We start from the raw sequence: 21,469 nt of genomic DNA, 5'->3' as shown, positions 1-21,469 counted from the left end.
ATGGCCAGGTATCCCAGGGTTAACAAAATCAGCAACCGCAAGACTATGAAGAAGGGTGCTTGGAGTGCTGAGGAAGACCGGAAACTGGTGGCTTACATCATGCGATATGGGATTTGGAACTGGACTCACATGGCCGAACCCGCTGGTCAGTGCGTGATGTGTTGGAATCCTTTATTTTCTTGATCTAATTTCTTTTCAACGAAAGGATTTTAGTGGATTTGGTTCTTCCCTATTCAAGACTAAATCATCTTAAAGAGTCAAGTAACTGAGTGGCCTATATATGGATCCAAACCACAGAACAGTGGTGGATCAAGATTTTATAGAAAATGTCAACTCATAATCACTAACCCTTGTCTTGAATCTGTTATTATCATCAGGCTTGGCAAGAACAGGAAAGAGTTGCCGACTTCGGTGGATGAACTATCTGAGGCCCAACATCAAGCATGGCAACATCACCAAGGAAGAGGAGGAAATCATTATCAACTTGCACCGATTTCTTGGTAACCGGTAAGTGAATTTGGAGTATGCGGCATGATTCTCGGTTGATATTTTAAGACATATATGGACTTTAGGCAAGTTGTGCTTCAGAATATGTTCTATTCTGTTGATTAAATCATTTTCCTCAGTTTACTTGCAATTAACCTGATGCAACTTCAAACCATCTGCTTTTCCTAACTTATAGACAGCATAGATACAGCACACAAACTGAGGAAAGTACCAAGGTCTCTGCTACGGCATGGAAATAACTTTGTCTTGTCATTATACCACAACTCGAGGGACAGGGACGAGTGGAGTAATCACCACAGTAAAGAATCTAAAACCCTAAATCAGATTAATGCATAAATCAAGCATTTCATATTGTATGTATATCTCTGATTCTACTAACAAGCAAGAACACATTGTCATTGCTATTCATAACAAGCTAGTTTTCTAATTTATAGTTTTTCTTGTTGTAGTTGGGCCACAATTGCAAGTAGACTTCCAGGAAGGACAGACAATGAGATTAAGAACTACTGGCATACTCGCTTGAAGAAACGCTTCGTCCAGGAAAAGTTGGAAATGCCAATTGCATGTGATGTAAAAGTTAGCTCCAATCCAAATAATGTTTTAACCCACCAAAATTCATCTATTTCCATTCTTTGTCCTACAGAGGCAACAAATCTTGGATCTCCCCAGGATATTCCAACACTAAATGCAAGCAGCTTGTGCCCATCTTATGAAATTCATCAAGGTGAAAAATCCCCAGCGAATTGCTGGCACTCACAAGGCAATATAATTGGAGAAGATGAAAACTTGTGGGAGCAATTGCTTTCTCTGAAAGATTTTTGTGCAATAGAAGATTTGGAGGGTATGTGCCTGAACTCGGGAAGTACATCGCCTTCTTCTGAGTGTACATGCTCCGATCGTGTGTATTTTGGTGATTCCTACGATGACTTCACCATAGATTTATGGGGAAACTGATGGTAATATGGTTGAAGATTGTCACAATGGTGGATCTCCTCAGTTATGTCAGTTTTCCTTTGTTTTTCAGAAGGCTAGCTTTTTTCGCCTATGAAGTAAACTTTGTTGTGCGTCTATCTAATAAAGTTACCGCAGGGTTATTTATAATAGCCTAGCATGTCTATCAGTAAGAGTTGATCGATGAAATAAATGTTGTACTATCCAACATCAGTTCTATGGTGATAATATTTTGTCTGGTTTAGAGATCAACTCTCCTTTATTAATCATGAATGATCTTTATAGGGGAGCTTCATACTGTATCAGAACGATGTGAGAATACGTATTCTAAATTTCTTGTCTGTTTATTAAGTAGAACTGTTATACTTTTATTCCTTTTGATATAATTTCTATTTAGTGCGGTGGCCGGCTACCGGCCGGCCGGCGTCTACATTAGCAAAATCTAGCAAAAACTGACCGGAAGGACTGAATTAGCACAAAGACAAAATGTTTAGAACTGAATTGGCACAAATGCAAAAGGTTTAGGACTGAATTGGCACAAAAAAAGGTTTAGGACTAAATTGGCACCGGTACAAAAGGTTTAGGACTGAATTGACATAAAAAAAAGATTTATGACTAAATTGACATCAATGCCAAAGGTTTAGGACTTTTTTGACACTTTTCCCTAAGATGTAAGCAAAATTAATCAAGTATAGGGATGGTTTTACTAGTTATTAGTTTGGCAATTGTTGTTTAGAATCTTTGTTCATTGACTTCTCACAAATTTGTAAAAATTGAAATAGGTATGGGCAACATAGATAAGTAAGGCCAGACATCTAAACGTGGGAATTACTGCACTAGTCTACATTCAATCGTTCACCCATCCACGTGAAACATGGGTCAGTCAGCAGGAGAACGTCCTCCCATATTGTCAATACGTAAATCAATAGTCGTGGTCAGACTCAGACAGAAATATTCGTAGTGAAATCAAGGTGTTTGTGGCTTTGGTGAACTAGGGAGAAGCTGCAAGGTAAGAGTAACTAGTGGGAAATGACAGAGTATGCTTCGAAAGTATGTTGACTGAGTAGTTTTAGGCACACAATCGCACGTAACGACTGATAGATAGTACATGCACACGGACGGCAAGATTAGTTGGGAATCAAAGCAATTGACCCAGTACTTGTCACATCAATGAAGTTTTCGATGAAGGAGACAGCACAGCTTCAAAAAATATTAAAATATTATTAAAAATTATCCACGTCAGCGTCGGTGACTGATCAGAGTCCACGTTAGCAAAATCCAATCAAAATTGGCCAGAAGGAATGAATTGACATAAAGACAAAAGGTTTAGGATTGAATTGGCACCAATGCAAAAGGTTTATGATTGAATTGGCACCAAAAAAAGGTTCAGGACTAAATTAGCAGCAATCCAAAAGGTTTAGGACTGAATTGGCATAAAAAAAGTTTATGATTAAATTGGCACCGATGCAAAAGATTTAGAGCTTTTTTTTTAACACCTTTCCCCAACATCTTGTCTTTAAAAGCCACCTTTTAAGTGACTCATCACGAAACATAACGTTGGATGTTAAAAAGATAAAAATCGAGAATATCAAGTAAACTTTGGTCTATTACTATATATCACGATTATGAAGAAAGCAAGGAAGGATAGACTCAACCTATAAATGATATGTGGTCAAAATCAAACACAACTTAAGAAATGCTTGCAAGCTTGTATTCTTTCTATGGAACCCAAAATGAATTTTTCCATTTCTAAGATGTGATTTATTATGACTACGTGAAAGCATGAAAGCATGACGATTTGAGTAGTCCAACTTCTTCGTCATGACCGTCGTCTTGCCCAAGCCTCTCTAGGCTCGTCACCCACTGCAAACTCTAACCAAGTTGAACAGTACTTGAACTTGGTCAATGGGATAGGCTTCGTCAAAATGTCTATCGGATCATTTACTGTGTGCACTTTCTCCAATGAATACGATTCCTTGTGACACAATATTAATTACAAAACTGTGTGTGGCATCATTGTGTTTCATCCGCTTGTGATACGCATGATTTTTGGTCAAATGTATTGCACTATGATTGTTGCGGCAAATAACAATCTTCTCTTACAACAATCCCAGATTATGAAACTAACCGCTGAGCCAATTGCTTCTTTTACTACCTCGGTTGACACCATATACTCTACTTTAATGTCAGCAAAGTAGCTACATTGTGTTTTCCAACTGACAATCTTTAAAATTGAACACTTCATTTGTCAAGAACCTCCATCCATCCAAGTGACGGGCAAAATCTAAATACAACACTATATTCAAATTTAATTTCAAATGTAGCATCTTCTCAATAGTTTAACTAGAAACTCGTTGATGCATTGAACCTCCCAAAACAAAGTTGTTCTGAAGGTTGCACCTATCGAAACAAAAACTATTCTCTAAACACCATTTCACTTCAATGGTCAACGTTTGAGCAACCTATTTTTTCTCCTTCTTTCTATTTCTCCTTCAAGCCAAAATGTATAAACAAATACAATGTAAATATAAAAACCAATCATACTAAAACTTATTAAGTACATTACATATATACACAACACAGGGTTGCCATGGCGAAGGAGTCGACAGGTGGCGGTGGCTCGAGCCGAGGGCAGAAAGAGAGTTACTGTAGTGGCTGTTTGATGAGAAACAGGTGAGAAGGGGCAGAAATGGAATGGGAAAAATGGGGCCAAAAAAAAACGCTAGTCTTGAAAGGAAAAAAAAAGAAAAAAGGACAACAGATTTGAGCAGCCAATAATTCTCATGTGTACCTCTATTTTCGAACATGAAGAAGAATCGCTTCCTCTTTTGACCATGCGGTCCACTCTTTAGGTCGAGTCGCTTTCAAACTTGCCGTACGCTTGGTCGCCATTACTGTATGAAGGTCCCAACTAGTGATTAATTTAAGTCTCTGCTGACACACGGATGACTTGAGCAGATTTGGATGACTTGCACTGTGGCAACCTCATCATGAATGACGATGCAATGCCACGCTCCACCTGATTTTCTCATATTCTTTAAATGAGGCCGCAGCCCTAAAAAGATGCACGTTTCCCAAATTGAATTTCAATTGATTATTTCAGACGTCCTTTGACTCGTGTCACCAGGTTACATCTGCCATGAACCGGGCCAGTCCTGCCAAAATAATAATGGAGTTTTTGAACATTCAATAAGACAATACATAACCTCTTAATGAATTTTGGCCTAATGAATTCCTACCATATTTTGTTGCCTGTGATGCATGCATAGGTTCCTGACGCGCCACACACAACATTCGTGCTTGCACGCTTGTGCATGCGTAATTACATATCTAAATGCTTTTGCTTGGAGATATAAGCTTTAATTCAAGCAAGCCACGGAGATTCAGCTTCTACAAGCGGCGTATTAACTTCATATTACCAGTCATATTACACTTATATATTTGCTTCAAACTCAATTCACCCTTCTTTGACAAATGCACATCTATCCATTTCGCCTTTGCACACTTAGTTCTCAGATTGGCATTCTCAAAATTTCTTAAAATAAACAAAATTTCTTTTTCTTTTTGGCGGAATCTGAATTGCGGATAATAACGCAATGCGGAAAAATAAGCACTGGTTTTTTTGTGCAATCCATTAAATTCGATGCCGATCAAGCACATCACCATATAACATGGACTCTAGAAAGCAATTAATTTGATAGCGAATTGTAAGCAATATATAGATACTCTCTATGAAATCTAAACGTGTGCCATGGTCCAACTACCGTATAAAACTCAGCGCCAATTAGTCTTTCCTTAGAGTTAGAGCCTGGCATATATCATATTTGATTCTTCGAATTTGTAGCCATGTTACATTTTTTAACAGACCAGGGTTAACAATTAAAACCTTCCTTGATTATTAATTTGTTTTTATACATTTTGTTGATTAGGCGAATGTGGCACAAACACATTAGGTTTTCGTTAAAGGATTGATCGGAGGATGACCGAATGCATTAAATTCAAGATAATTAAACTTTATTGCATCCAAAGTACGAGATATTCCAAAATAAAGTAGCCAGAAGTGTCATATTCCCCTGGCTATTTCTATCCTGACTTGTTCCGTATTAGAAAAATCTAAAGCTATTCCACAATGTTTCACAGCTCTCGTGTAGGTATTACTTTGCACCATGTGCATTTGACTTCGTTGCTAGCTTTCCATTTACTTCATTTGATTAATTTGTTCATGATCATTATTGGTCTCCGGAAAAAGCACTAAAAAGGCATACACCTATTGCATTGACATCAGTTCAGTCCTAAATCTTTCAATTTGATCAATTTAGTTTTAGAGCTTTTTATATTGGTACAAAATGAGTCCATCTGATCAATTTAGGCCGAAAATTGCTGACGTTGATATTTTTTATTGAATTTTTCAATATTTTTTTCGATTTTTTTTTTTAAATTTTTTCATTTCTTTTTCCTTTTCTTTTTTCTTTCCTTTTTGGGTTAATACCACGAAAAATTCCAAACTGGTACGCATATGACAAATTTACCTCAACCTAATTTTTTGACCACGAAAAATTTTAAACCGGTATACTTGTGACAAATTTACTCAAAATTAATTTTTTGATCACCAAAAACCTTAAATTGATACATTTTTGATAAATTTACCCTCTGTTAAATTGAATTAACACTACAAAAAATCACAAGTTAGTACATCTGTGATAAATAGAGGGTAAAACCCCAAACCGGTACACCCATTAATTACCACGTGTCATCCAACTTATAAATTTGACGGTAAAATTTAACGAAAACTAATGGATGATAAAATTGTCACAAATGTACCGGTTTGGGGTATTTTGTAGTCCAAAAATTAGTTTAGGGTAAATTTATCATTAGTATATCAGTTTGGGGTTTTTCATGGTATTAACGCTTCCTTTTTTTCCTTTGCCAGTCACTAGCCTCCGTAATGGTCGGCGGAGGTCGCTAGCGAGGGGACCCTTGCCCAGCCCTCCCCAAAGGCCAACGAGGCGATGGTGAGGGCCCTCGCTAGGTCTAGTGAGGGGCGGCCTCGCTTAGCCCTCGCTGGCAGCTAGCGACCTTTGTCGGCCATCACGGAGGTTGGCGGCTAGTAGAGGGAAATAAGGAAAAAAAAGGAAAAGAGAAGGAAATAAGAAAAGGAAAGAGAAAAGAAAAAAATTATTAAAAAATATAAAAAAATATCCACGTTAGAGTTGGCTATGTGTTCTGGCCGTTCCTGCTAGCCGTGTCATGTAGGACAGCCGGTATCTATGTCAACTATTTCCTGCCTAAATTAGCCCGATTGACTCAATTGGTACCAGTGTAAAAAGATTTATGACTAAATTGATCATTTACGACTCAATTGGTATCAATGCAATATGTTTAAAATTTTCTTTTTATATTTTTTCCATTATCCTCCACAAGCCAAAAAAGTTGTCTGTCACGGTGTAGAGAAGGCAAAACCCTCGTATGATCTTTTTACATTGACTTCAGCAAATCTTTAATACTAACAAATCTCTAACTTCGTATCTATCTCTCAAATATTTGCTTTTATCCTCAACTTTAGTATTTTTTTTAAATTCCACTGAGTAATTTCGAGCACCTACTTGCACGGAGGCATTATTGCATGAACTGAGTGCATATACGGATGCAGTTCTCCGTACCTCATTCCATAAATAACTTTGGCTCCTTGTGGCAACTGCATGATCTAATGATTAAAATGGACCATCATTGTATGTATGTCACGGATTCATGCAAGAAAAATTCATTGCATATATATTCGGTCGCTATATTTATAGGTTAGCGTCCCGAGCTAAATATTTTCAAGAGTAAGTATTGCCTAAATATTTTCAAGCGTCTCGGGTGGGTGGGGCCTCAAGGTACTTTTTTGGCTTGGCCCGAATAGGCCAGGCTTGGAATTTCCAAGCTAGGCTCAATTGTACAAGAAAAGGCTAGGCCCAGACTGAATTAACCAGTTCGGGCCGGTCAAGTTAGGCCTAGCTTGAGTTTTATTTTTTAAATTCGAAATGGTTTAATTATTATTTTCGGCCTAAAAAATTATTTGATAATAAGTGTGGACTGACTCATCTGAACAATTAGCTTTGTCTAGTATGATAAGTCTAACAATTATTCTTTATCTATGTCAGTTCGATGTTACTAGTAGATAGCCACGCACGTTGTAGGTAATAAAGATTTTGATTTTTCATTGTCACATGACTATTAGTCACAAATAGATTCAAGAATATAATTTTTTGAATGAATAGTCTTGGAACATGAAAAGATGCAACTCTTATATGAATAGACATTTTATTTGAATGATAGACGCAACTCTTGATGAAGAGGCACAACCCTACCAATACATTTTGAAGAGCAATGAAGGAAAACAAAACCACTAGCAGCATATAAATCTCAATTACAATATTCTGTATGACGAGTTCAGGGAGCACTATCACTACAACCTTCCATAAATGATGGCACCAGCAGTGACGTGCACCTTAAACCCTAATTTCCAACATGTGCTTTTCTAGTTCTCAGCAAAATGCATGAACTTGGAACGTCTCTTTCGTTCTCCCTCTCTCCTGTTCTGTCTCCTTCGTCGGAAACTTCATTGATGTGAACAATACTCGGTCGATCACTTTGATTCCCAACTGATTTCAACGCCCGTGTGCATGTCCTTTCTATGTTGTCGTTATGTGTAGTTAGGTGCCAAAGACTACTTTATTGGCGTGCTTTCGAAACATCCTCTGTCTTTTCCCACTAGTTACTCTCACCTCGCAGCCTCTCTCTAGTTCACTAAAACCACAAAGTCATTGAATTCCCAACATAATTCTTTGCATGAGACTGACTACTACCATTGAATTACGAATTGACAATATGGGACGACGTTCTCCAGCTGGCTGATCCATGTTTCACATTGATGGGTTGAAGGATTGTATATAGACTTGTCCAGTCGCAGAGCTGAATGAAAGTCAAATACTCTAAACAAAAATGCCAAATCAACAATAAGTAAATGCCACCTTTCAACATGATTAATTTTGCTTTCAACATCTATTCTTCAAAAGCCACCGTTCAAGTGATTTATCACGATACAAAAGGTTGGATGCAAAATCAATCGCAAGTTAAGGAAGGCATGGGCATGTAAATTTGTATTCTTTATGTGGTAACCATAACGAGTCTTTCTATTTCTATATGTGAATTATCACAAGTAACGCAGAAGTATGAACAAACTAGACAATTTAATTAAGAAATAAATTGTAGAAATAAGACGTGAATATAATGGAATTACGTGGTTCAGCAGTGTGCCTAACGCCAAGGGAGAGATCGATGAGATGGTTCCATTATAATCTGTAGAGATGAGACTAGAATCGCTCAGCCGCACTTGCTCATAAATGTTTCAAAATCCTATATTTAACATGAACCCACAAGAATCAATCGCAAAAAGAAGTTTTCTCATGCTCTAACTCTCTCAATCCTCTCCTTATCTCTCGCAAGTTTTGACGCATATTAAGCATACTCAATATAGCATCAGCGACCGAACTTAACAACATTATATATATAAGTCTTGTGAGAAATTAATTTCCCTTTTTCCATCACCCACGATCTCATTGGGAAGAGTCCAGTTTTGGACTATCCTAATGTGGCACAAGTTTCCTCGCGATTAAATTTTGGTTGGATTTCAAAACAATCGGTATTAACTTTGAGCCATAATCAGCAAATCTCCAGCATGGTGAGAAGTCCAACTTCAGCCTCATCGATCATTGATCGATCATTGTCTCTCCCAAGCCCCTTTGGACTCCTCATCTACTACAGACACTCACTAAGTCCAAACGGTACTGGAACTTGATCAATGTGATAGGATTCGTTAGCATGTCTGCCAGATTAATTGCCGTGTTGCACTTTTTTAACGAATGTGATTCCTTGCTACACAATATCACGTATGAAATTGTACTTGACATCAAGGTATTTTTTCTGCCCATGATACATTTGATTTTTGCCAAAATGTATTGCACTCTGATCGTTGCAGTAAATAACAATCTTCTACTACAACAACCTTCGATCATTGAGCAAACCTCGGAGCCAAATAGATTCCTTGATTGCCTCAGCTAATGCTATATATCATGCTTCATATGTCAACAAAGCAACTGCTGGTTATAGTTACCTGCAAACAAGTGGTGAGATACTTGAACAAATGAGAAGCCAATAACACATGTAGTAAAGTTTTAACCTCCCACAATTTTAGAATTTCCTAATTTAGTGATTAAATAGCAATTCATGCGTGTGCAGGTTTTTTTTTTTAAACATAAAGAAGAATTGCTTCCACTTTTGACGATGCACTCTGTCCAGATGGGAGCGTGGACTCTTGGTTTTCTTTCTTATATATTTGTTTGTGGTAAGGCAAACAGGTTGACCTCGCTTTCAAACTTGCCGTACGCAAGGCAGAGATAGTTGCCTTTAATAAATCAATTGATGGTCCAACTAGTGATTAAATTAGTCTCTGCTGAGCACATGGATGACGCCAGTGAATTTGGATTACTTGCCCAGTGCCAAGGTCATCAGGAAAAACATGCACGTTTCACGATTGAATTTCAATTGATTATACGAGAAGTCGTTTGACTAATGTTTGAAAATGATTTGCCTCCATGTTCAACTCCTCCATTTTCCTTCGCACTCCGGTTGTTTGTCCTTAACGATAAAGTTTTGTATGTTGAATAAGATAATACATAACTTTTTAATTATCTTTGCGTCGTAAAGGAAATTTGCTCCAGCTATTTTCTATTATATATTTCTATCTGTGATGCATGCAATAGGTTCACAACGCACTGCTTGCACGCTCATGTTTGGGGTTTTACATATTTAATTAACTGATTTAGAATGAATTATTGGAATTACCAATTGTAAAATCTAAAAATAAGAGACATCTTCACACTCCTTAATCATGGAGTTGTGTATATTGAATAAGATAACACATGACCTTTTAATTATCTTTGCTTCCTAAAGGGAATTTGCTATAATTTAATCGCTATCATATTTACCATTGTTCAATCTATCTTTTAGTCAGGACCTTATTCAAGATAGCAAGCCAGCATATGAAGTTATGGTTGGGTGTTTTAGGTGCAATCCATATTAGTTTGTGCCAAAGAACCTTTCTTGCATAAGTTCTAACGCTGCTCCTTGCACTGTTGGCAGAAAAGGTCTTAGAAGAAGTAGCCCTCCATTGCACCTGATTGGACTAACTTGGATTAGAATACACCACAAGGATTCAGCTTCTACAAGCAGCAATTCTATTAACTTTATTAATCATAGTTCTATTCCACTGGTATATTTGTTCCAAAACCAATTCACCATCCTTTGGCAAACACACATCGATTCACTTCACCTTTGCGCACTTAGTTCTCAGATCAGCATTTTTCAAAATTTCTCAAAATAGACGAACTTTTTTTTTGTTGTAATCTCCCACCTTAAATAAATATTTTTGAACCTTCCATTAGACCTTAAAAGATATTCTTCTTTTATGTTTCTTTTATATTCTATTCTTTCGTATTTTTTTACATCATAAAAAGAGCACTTACATAAAAGAAAGTACAAAGAGAAAAAAGAATTTTTCCAGACTCACCTACCATCAAATCATGAACAATTTTGAGAGTGTCAATATTTGAGGTACTCTCCCTCCCCATGAGTCAATACTTTGGTCAACCTTCTAGATTGGATGTACTAGAAACCCAGAAAAAGGAAAAGAAAAAAAATTAAGGCTCCAGATTACTAAGCTGAATTAGGGAAGTTATTGGAGGAAGTATGAAAGTGGTTAACATGCAACAAAAAAACACCTCTTCACTAACTGTAGTGGTCTTTTATGAAGTGTCCTTTCAAAGTTTCTGAGTTTTCAAGTATCAGTACGTAGGACCACGGATCGCGGTCGTATGTTACTACTCAGAATCTTGAGTCTCTGTGGGAATGATATGCACTTTTTCAAAAAGTAAAAGATAAAAATAGAATTATGTGTTGAGTTTTTCATATTGACCACAGCTGTTGGTAGACTCTGTGTGAATATCATGTTCCTTTAGGTTCCCTCAAAAAGAGGAAGAATGTTGGTTTATCTTGGCAGAAGTGTAAACGTGTTGAAGGCAAGTAAGAGTCAATATTCCACAATTTGGACCTTTCCTTATCAGACGAACTTTCTCTCTGCTTTCTGTTTTGGTCTTTCTTGCCCTCTTTATCTCTCATTAAACATAAATGAGTGAATGCATCTGGATTTTGCATATCTGAGTGACGTGCTCTCTCCGTCGTGTAAATAAGATAATTAGATTCTGCGAGCTCTCTTATCCCGGTTCATATCTTTGGGAACCAATGAAGCTGAGAAAAATGTAATGAATAACTTTTCTTCTCATTAACAAGCTTGCTCAATGCAGTGAAAAGTTTATACTTTCTGACGTATTAACTTGTTGGACTTTTCTCGTAAAATGCTGCAAAGTTCTTATATTTAGAGAATTTCGTTTTGTGCTTAACAATTGTATTACATGCATGTTTTTTTCTAGATGGGAGTGGTGGTAAGTCAAACATCAAACGGTTGGAACAAAAACATAAAAGTTACTATAATTAGCACAATTGCCTTTAACCTGAAATAACACTAGAAAAGTCTTCTTTTATGAGCAAGAACTAACAAAACTAAATTATATCAAAATATCCCTAGAAGAGTAACATGATCAGAAACATAAATGCTTCTTTGACGCATTCCATTAAGTTTGATACCGGTTAAGCAATTCGCCAACTCACTAAAATCAGCTGTCTCCTCAACTGGGGATTATAAGTGCCATAAAACATCTACTCGAAAAAGAAATTAACTTGATAGAGAATCTTAAACAAAGTATAGATATTCTTTGTAATATCTATGTGATTGCCATGGTCCAATTACCATACAAGACTCAAGGCAAACTAGTCCTTAGAGCCTAGTGATGTGACTAGCAAGGATCACCTAGATGGGGTGAATAGGTGATTTTAAACAAATATTGATATATTTAAGTGGAAATAATAAATCAAGATCAAAGTCTGAACAACATTCAAATTTTGAACAGTCTTATGATCACTTAAGAGATTCTAGATTTTGAGTGATCACTCTTTGTATAAGATAGGTCACTCTATCTCACTTAATAAGTCTTATCTCCTTTTATACTCCTCTACTTCCAAACTAACCATTAGACAATTTTCAGAGGATCATTTTCCAATCTTCATCTTGGACAGATTTGTATAAAGGGGATTGAGATGCTGTTGAGTGATAAAATCTGAATCCCGCTGAATCTGATTGCCCATACAACCAGAACTTTGGTTTCCATAAGAAGAGCTTCCCCATTTAGAAAGAAACTTGTCTTGGGGTTGATTATCAATCAATTTAAGATATTTTGCGATATAAACATCCCTTGCAAAATAGTCTTTAAGATCGAATCAATCAAGACTTTCTATTTATGAAATTTAAGCCAGATTACTAGTCGTTGCGTATGTTTTGAACTTGTGTCAAAGTCTGGATATAATTAGATTCTATATAATCTGGTCTAGCAATCATAACATATGTCAGGATGATTTATCCGTTAAAGTCTGAACCTTTTGATTTCAGTTTAAATGCCGAAGTTTCTCAAATAGCCGTATAAAGTTGAAACTCCAGTATTAAGTCTGAGCTTCAGTATAAAGTCTGAACTTCACAAAGTGAAAGATTTGCCATCTTCAAAATTATTAACTTCTTGAATCAAAATACTTAAGAAATTTATTAGACTAACAAAACATATATGGACAGTTTTATCAACTTCAAAATCTATTAGAACGTTTTCCTAACACCTAGCACATAACCCTTTGAATCTGTAGCAATAGCATACTCTTTCCGAATGCATTGAATTCAAGGCAATGAAATTTTGTTGCATCCTAGGTATGAGATATTCCAACATGAACTAACCAGAAGTGTCATATTCACCTGGCTATATCTGTCCTGACTTGTTCCACATTAGAAAATGCTAAAGCTATTCCACAATGGTTTACAGCTCTCTAGTGCATGTAATGCTTTGTACGATATGCTTTTGACTTCGCTGCTAGCTTTCCATTTACTTCATTTGTTTATGACCACTATTGGCCTCCACAAGCCGAGAGTTCTATCACAATATAGAAAAAAAAAACCCTTCATCATATTTCAAACTTGGTGAGGAATTGGTGGGTTGCCTTCACTACAAAAAAACACCGGATTAGTGAAGAAATTTTGCGACGAAAAATTTGGAAAAATCCGTCGCAAATCGAATTTGCAACGAATTTAGGTTGTCGCAAAATTTTGCGACCGAAAATTTCAATGTTCGTCGCAAAATTGCGACGGAAAGAAGTTCGTCGCAAATAATTCATCGCAAATTAGCCACGAATACTATCCGTCGCAAATAATTTGTCGCAAATTTGCCATGAACACTATCCGTCGCAAATAATTCGTCGCAAAATAGCCACGAACTTTATTCGTCGCAAATTTCGTCGCAAAATTCGTCACTAAATAACACTACAAAAAAACAAGATTTTAGCGACGAAAAATTTGGCAAAATTCGTCGTTAAACGAATTTGCGATGAATTTTGCGACGGAAAAAAATCCGTCGCTAATGCGGCGTCGCAAAATTTAGCGACGGAAAATATCAATTTTCGTCGCTAATTTGAGACGAAAAAAAATTCGTCGGAAAATTTGTCGCAAAATTTGTCGCAAAATTCGTTGCAAAAAATTCGTCGTAAAATTCGTCACTAATTTCTAATTTGCCATGAACTATATTCGTGGCAAAATTTGTAGCTAATTTTGTCAGGAAATTTTTTTTTTGTCAGTAATTTGTGACGAACTTATTGGTTGCAAAATTCGTCGCTAACTTGCTACCAAAAATTTTTACTTTTGCCATTAACATTATTCATCAACGAATTTAGCGACAATTTTTTATTAATTCTTTTGCGACGAATATCGTTTAGGGACGAAATTAGCGACGGAATTTTATTTTTACAATGAACTTTTGTAATTTGTGATCGTACGATAAAATCATTTATTTTATTTTTCAATTTTAAATCTAATTAAAAGCAAAATTAATTTTTGAAATTTATATTTAACATTGATTAAGCACTTAATAACATCAAAATATTAGAATAATATGAAAATAAAGTACATTCATCTACATTTTCCAAAATGTATGATCAAGCTAGAGAAGAAGCAGTCGAACATCTAATTTCTCGGGGAGCTCCTCCTTGCCCTCGATAGGGCAAAACAATTGAACAAAAGCTCGGTCATCCGCGCCCAAAGTAAACATCCAATGATTTCCGGATTTATCATAGTATGATCAAGCTAGAGAATAAGCAGTCGAACATCCCCCCCTCATGCAATCTTTGCTCTTGAGAAGTCCATCTCTGGATGCTGCAAGAGAGGTCGCCAGAAAGAAGAAATTAGCAACGTTGATCTACAGATACAAGAACGCTCAATCAATAAGAAAAGCAACCAACATCAACCAAACTAAGCGCCGCAAATCTAAGGCATAAAGCTCAGTTCATTATAACAAACTCCATATATATCCGACAGTGCGATTAGGTGATCAGTCATCAACCAAACCTATGTGTGATTAAACTAATAAGCACGAAGGTGGAAAAGTTCTTTTCATGAAATGGAAGCATGCGTTACATACAGAGAGGGAAGTACCCAAAAGATCACTGAGGTCAGGCACAAGAATGCAACTAGCACAAGGAAAAAGAAATTCGAGCAAATACAGTCTGCAAACACACTTGTATATCTAAACAGCTTTGATGAAAATACAGTCTGCAACCACCCAAGTCAGCACCTTTCGGCATCACGTCAACCAGACACAGGCTCATCTTTCTCCGGTTTCGCCCACCCAAAACACCACCAACCCTCGAAGAGAACCCGCTCCAATTTCACTACAATCTCCCCGTGTGAGGCACGAAAAAACCGCACACAAAACAAAGCTCCCACCGCAGTTATGAGAAAAAAAGATCACGGACAAAGACGAGGAGGAGTCGCGGGAGGAAGCGCGAGCGCGAGAGGTTTGGGGGTGTGGGGGAGAGGGAAGAAGGAGAAGGAGAAAGAGAATGAGAAGCGGAAGCAGAGAGAGAGAGAGAAAATGGAGGGGGGGGAGGGCGGGCTAATTGGGAATTAGGGCGGGAACTCGAAATTTGCGACGGATTTTTTTCCGTCGCAAATTTTTGGAAAATGCAATACCATTTTTGGAATCCGTCGCGAAATCCGTCGCAAATTTGGGACGGAAAATAGATCCGTCGCAAATTTGCGACGGATTTTGCGACGGAAATAGATCCGTCGCAAATTTGCGACGGAAAATAGATTCGTCGCAAATTTGCGACGGATTTTTTTTCAGTAGCAAATTTGCGATGGATTTTTTTTCCGTCGCAAATTTGCGACGAATTTTTATTTCGTGGCAAATTCCGTCGCAAATTAGCGACAAATAATTTTCGTCGCTAATTTGCGACGGAAAAAAAATTCCGTCGCAAATTTCGTCGCAAATTAGCGACGAAAAATTCCCGTCGCAAATTTCCGTGGCAAAATCCATGTTTTTTTGTAGTGCTTTCTCACCAAGTTTCAAGAACATTGAGAAAACTGTGGTTATCTTCATCTGCTTCTAGAATTTCATTTTCTTCTCCTAATTTCACATGAGTATTATTTATCCCTCCGAATGCCTTCTTCATGCATTCTATGCACAAATAAAAGACTTCATGCATTCCAGTGCACCTAGACTAAAAGCATTTGGTGTATTATCCTTGCACAATACGAAATCCTGCGGTCTGTAGGAGGATGGAATGAAGAACTTGAATGGATGATAAGTGCTGCCAAAGGCATGGATTTGGCGGCTAGACTTCTCAAGGTATCTTTCCTAGCAACTTTTTTATTGCATATGGATGGAGCGTAATCATAGACGTTTCCAACACAAGTCACATGATGCCCCTATCATCTTGGCTAAAGTTCGTAAACTTGTCAGAGGGCGAGCTTCACACTACAAAACTTTCTGACCTTCTAGGAAAAATGTAATATTGGCTAATATATGGAGACTCCCACCCTCCATTTTTTTCGTGATCATAGTCCTATTTGTAATGTTGGGGAATGCTCCTAAGCTTTTGTACGTCAACTTATGAATAATACTTACATTTCACACCAAAAAAAAAAAAGACTTCTCCCTCCTCAATGTCTCATATTTTCTTGGCGTTTACATTGGTAAGCCTTTGACATGGAACTCTATCGCCAAAAAAGTACTAATCACATCTTAATCCTTTGACTCTCATCCAATAATTGATCTGCTGGCAACCACTGAAAAGTTGTGTGAACTTTAATCTGATGCAAACTGCCATTGCACACATATGTCATCAATACCACCAAAAATACACTTAAAAAACTTAAAACCGGATTACCTCAAATTAATTACGTGTCAATCTAGAACTCGTTATTGCTTATTTAATGGTGTAAAGTTCAAAAGTGATTCGCATTTTATAGAAATTAAATTGAATTACCTCACATTAAGTACATGTCAATCTAGAATTAATTACTGCCTCTTTGATTGTGTTGTTGTATGAGTTTGGATATCATGCATTGAACTATTTTTTCCTTCTTCAAAACAACGCAACCATGGAAAATGAAATACAACACTATCAATTATCTTTTTTTTTTCTATTTTTCATAACCCAACCCAGGTGCATGACCATAACTAGTTAGCTATATGGAGGGGAACTAGCACAGCAATCCACCGCCACTATCCCCCAGTTGAATTTGAGTTCTCTAGGGCAGCAATCAAACTCACAACCACAAGTTATTGAGTCGAAAGCACGGGAACAACCTTGCCATTGTGTCAATTCGTAATAGCTTGGTTCGACGAGGGCTGGTAGCGATGGCTGTGCGAGAGTGTTCGAACAACAGTGCGAGAGTGTTCGAACAACAAGCAGTTCCTAACAGGCTTCTACAATGGCAAATGGAGGCAGGAATGAACCGAATTCCATACTGAATAGACATATGTAACTCAGAAGATGCACTTTTGATAATGTTTAGAGTTGGAACTTCAATGTTAAACATACTCAAGTGAGAGTGCTACTAGGACGGTGATCTCATGGGAAAGTGTGTAATTGGATGCCAAAAGACAAAGCTATGAGAATTGGTATATGATGGATCAAAGCAAATAATATCTTGAGTGATTTAATTCAAGATGCACATATTCGAGGGAAATAGCTTCTTTAGCTATGATTTTTTTATTATTTATGGTTGTAAAATTTATCTATGCATTAAAGAACCCTATCGATTAAATGTGTGGAGGGGGACATTCCCCTCGAACCAGAAATCAAAGAGGACACGGGCCCGAGAGAAATTATAGTCTGGGCAGAGCAAAGTGGGATCTGTTTGTTCATTCAATGTTGTTTTGTAGGTTCAATGATTGACCGCTTTTTAACAGCAGTCTCCGGTAACCAGAAGACAGTAATGAACTTGTAGCGTTATTGATACTCTTGTCACTTAATACCGCCTTTAACATATTAATCAATACGAGACACGAGTTAATTGCAACTAAATTACGATTTCCATTTTACCTTTTGGGGTTCCCCCCTTATCTAGAAAGGAGAATCACGAAAGACACTTATAATATAACCCATTCACTAAAAAATAGTTTGGTGTTGGCAATAAAAAAACTGATAATTTAGGTCTTTAGAGTGACTTTTACTTTCAAACTTTTATTATTTTCTTTTTTTCAGCTTTTATAATTTGGCTTCCATATAATGGACATATACGATTTTTATTTCAAATGGAAAATAACTTTAGACAACGACAATAATCATAAATAAGAGCTGTCTAATAAATTTATTGGGACTGGAGGATGCTTATTACCATGGGGAGAGACTTTCTATATTTGAATATCCTAATAGCGTGGGGTCAGTCCAGACTTTACTAAAGATGCACAATGACCACTACCAAACGTTTTAGACTTTTATGCTGCTTCCAGGAAGAGCAGACACCATTTACCCCTTAGAAATGTCTGATTTGATTTTCCAGGACAAGTATAAATGCACGATTCACATCCTGTAGTGGAACTTCATTCAAAGCCAAGACAGCTGAAAAAGCATTAGCTCTCTGACCCATAATCTCTAGTATCAATGGCCAGGTTTCCAAGGGTTGACAAGAGCAACAGCAAGAAGACAGTGAAGAAGGGTGCGTGGAGTGCGGAAGAAGACCAGAAACTGGTGGCTTATATCAAGATATATAGCATTTGGAACTGGACTCACATGGCCAAACCCGCCGGTATGTGTGCTATTATTTTATCTCCTTTGTGTTATGATTTTTTATCTTTTCAAGAAACGGGGTTTTTCTTGTGGATTTGAATCTTCTTGATTTAACGCCAATCATCCGGCAAAAAAGGGATTGAGTACAGTATATAAGGATCAAAACATAGATCACTAACCCTAGTGTTGCATATGTGTATGTTCAGGTTTGGCAAGAACAGGAAAGAGTTGCCGACTTCGATGGATGAACTATCTGAGGCCCAACATCAAACATGGAAACATCACCAAAGAAGAGGAAGAAATCATTATTAGCTTGCACCGAGTTCTTGGTAACCGGTAAGTAAATGCACTAGTGCAGCATGATTCTTGGTCGATATTATGACCCTAATGGACTCTAGGCAAAGAAATTATAAGAAATAGGTGCAGGGGAATTACTTTTTATATTACTTTTGCTATATGATAGGGGAATAAAAGTTTTATGGTAATACAGAGGAAGACAGCAATTTGAGGCATAAGTGGGGTAATAAAAACAATCAGGAATCTAAAACCCTACCGTAACTGTGGAGTCTATGTTTCTACTAACAAGCATGAACAGATTGTCATTGCTTTTTGGAAATAATTAGATATCTAATTCATAATTTCCTTGTTGTAGTTGGGCCAGCATAGCGAATAGACTTCCTGGAAGGATGGACAACGAGATAAAGAACTATTGGAATACTCGCTTGAAGAAACGTTTCCCCATGGAAAATTTGCAAATGCCAACTGCATGCGATGTGAAAGTCAACTCCAATCACAATGATCCTTTATCCCCCCAAAATTCATCAATTTCCCTTATTGATACTACAAAAGCACAAAGCCTTGGGCCTCCCAGTGAAGTGGATCGGGTTTACGAAACCCTAAACAATGGCTTTATCTCACCGGGCAACAATATTGACGAAGAAGAAAACATTTGGAAACAGTTGATTGCACTGGAAGATCTTCGCATCTTAGATGATTTTGATGGTATTTGCTTGAACTCAGGAAGTGCATCTCCTGCTTCTGAGTGCATGTACTCTGAGCCTATGTATTTGGGCGAAAGCTACGAGGACTTTGTCATAGATTTATGGGCAAATTGATGCTGATAATCGGCTCAAAATTTTGTTGCAATATATGATCATCGTGTTTTTCCTTTGTAAGGTCGGTTTTCCAATTTGTCAGGGCTTGCTTGTTACCCCTATGTCGTTTACATCGTTTGTGCAACTACTTAATAAGTTTCCTTATATCATGTATATCAGTGATAGAGGAGAAATGAAATAAATTTTCTTGCACAAGGCAAACTATTGAGAATCATTTCTATGGTGATAAATCTTTTGTTTCGTGTTTAGTTATTAACTCATCCTTTTGCAGTTGATTATTCCAGTTAAATTTATAAAGTGGTGATCTCTACTTACATCTTGCGAAATTTCATGCTCCATTTAGAAATTTGGCAGTGCATGTAATCTAAACTCCCTGCATGTTCATAATCCATTGACTTATATATATGGAAAATTACCAAAAACTTATAAACTTATTGCAATTGTGACAATTCAGTCCTAATCTTCTTCTTTTTTCCAATTGGTTTTTAAACCTTTTGTATTTGTGCAAATTCAGTCTATCTGGCCAATTTTGCTCTGCCGGCGTTGACGTGGATGCCGGCTGTCTTGCGAGTGCTTTCACCTTCAAATCATCCTAACAGAGTTCCCACCAGTCGCTCGATAGGCGTAGGAAATCCCTTTTTAAAGTATATGACTGATGAAAATAAGGCAAAACATAGGTTAGGATTAGGGTTCTTGACTTATGCATGTCTTAATATAGTTGATCGTTTCTTGAGACCGGTTAGAGGTTCCACCTTCAGACCGGATTCGGATTTGGGACTGGTTTTGGTGCAAAAGTTTCTTTTTTTTTTGGTGTGAATGTAAGTATTATAAACCAGATGAAATACAGCAGCTTAGAGGCATCCCCCAGCATTACAAAAAGTGCTAATAATTCAAAAAGATGAAGGTAGGAAGTCTCCATATAGTAGCTAATACAACATTTGTCTGGGAAGGTCTAATTCCTCGCTCTACCTCTGACATTTTTACGAACCTTAGCCAAAAGAATATGAAAGTCAGTTGACTTGTTTTGAAACCGTCTGCTGTTGTGCTCCATCCAAATGCAATATATGGTTGCTAGAAAGGACAACTTGAGGAGTCTTGCTGCCAAGTTTTTGCCTTTTGTTGCCCTAATCATCCATTGAAGTTCTTCATTCCATCCTCCTAAAAGGCGCCTGATCCCATGTTGTGCTAGGATACAACGCCATATGTTGTTTGTCCATTCACACTCGAAGAATAAATGTGTTCTATCTTCAATACTAGCCCTACAGAAATTACACTGAATATCAACTGAAGGTATCCATTGTGCGACGATTCTTGCTGTAGGTAGTCTATCTCTGCAAACTAGCCAACCAATAAAATTGTGTTTGCTAATGCCGCTGGTCCAAATTAGGTTATACCACTCTACAGCTAGTCTCACATGTCTGAGTTCATCATATATATCTTGGCAATAGTTTTTTGGGCTCGGTATAATCGATGTTAGAACGGGTCGCAGTTTGAGGAGACATCTCCAGCTCCAAGCCATACTGCCCTTGATGTCGAGCTGCATAACTGGGGTGCCTCTACATTTGGTGTTGTGAACCCAAGTACTCCAAAGGGAAGAGGATGGAAGATTGATAAGATTCCACAGCATGCGACCT

At 37.3% G+C, this 21,469-nt stretch overlaps 2 protein-coding genes across 2 annotated transcripts; both read left to right on the top strand.

Moving 5' to 3' along the window:
• Positions 1-1,461, top strand: LOC115692125 (transcription factor WER-like). Its single transcript, XM_030618889.2, has 3 exons — positions 1-145; positions 378-507; positions 957-1,461. The coding sequence occupies exons 1-3, from the start codon at positions 1-3 to the stop codon at positions 1,459-1,461; spliced, it is 780 nt and encodes a 259-aa protein (XP_030474749.1).
• Positions 1,462-18,594: 17,133 nt separating this feature from the next.
• Positions 18,595-19,835, top strand: LOC115692126 (MYB-like transcription factor EOBI). Its single transcript, XM_030618890.2, has 3 exons — positions 18,595-18,739; positions 18,927-19,056; positions 19,373-19,835. Exons 1-3 carry the CDS (start codon positions 18,595-18,597, stop codon positions 19,833-19,835), a joined length of 738 nt encoding a protein of 245 aa, XP_030474750.2.
• The last annotated feature ends 1,634 nt before the right edge of the window (positions 19,836-21,469 follow it).

This window comes from Syzygium oleosum, unplaced genomic scaffold (assembly GCF_021117445.2).
Source record: "Syzygium oleosum isolate NSW1041296 unplaced genomic scaffold, Sole_v2.1 Sole_v2.29, whole genome shotgun sequence".
Taxonomy (NCBI): domain Eukaryota; kingdom Viridiplantae; phylum Streptophyta; class Magnoliopsida; order Myrtales; family Myrtaceae; genus Syzygium; species Syzygium oleosum.
This window is presented reverse-complemented; position numbering and strand designations above follow the sequence as displayed.

Bases quoted from the DNA above. Each gene is read 5' to 3' on its own strand.
- LOC115692126 (XM_030618890.2), top strand. From the start codon at position 18,595: ATGGCCAGGTTTCCAAGGGTTGACAAGAGCAACAGCAAGAAGACAGTG. The intron at 18,740-18,926 runs GTATGTGTGCTA...GTGTATGTTCAG, and splicing joins TCACATGGCCAAACCCGCCG to GTTTGGCAAGAACAGGAAAG. The intron at 19,057-19,372 runs GTAAGTAAATGC...TCCTTGTTGTAG, and splicing joins CACCGAGTTCTTGGTAACCG to TTGGGCCAGCATAGCGAATA.
- LOC115692125 (XM_030618889.2), top strand. From the start codon at position 1: ATGGCCAGGTATCCCAGGGTTAACAAAATCAGCAACCGCAAGACTATG. The intron at 146-377 runs GTCAGTGCGTGA...TATTATCATCAG, and splicing joins TCACATGGCCGAACCCGCTG to GCTTGGCAAGAACAGGAAAG. The intron at 508-956 runs GTAAGTGAATTT...TTCTTGTTGTAG, and splicing joins CACCGATTTCTTGGTAACCG to TTGGGCCACAATTGCAAGTA.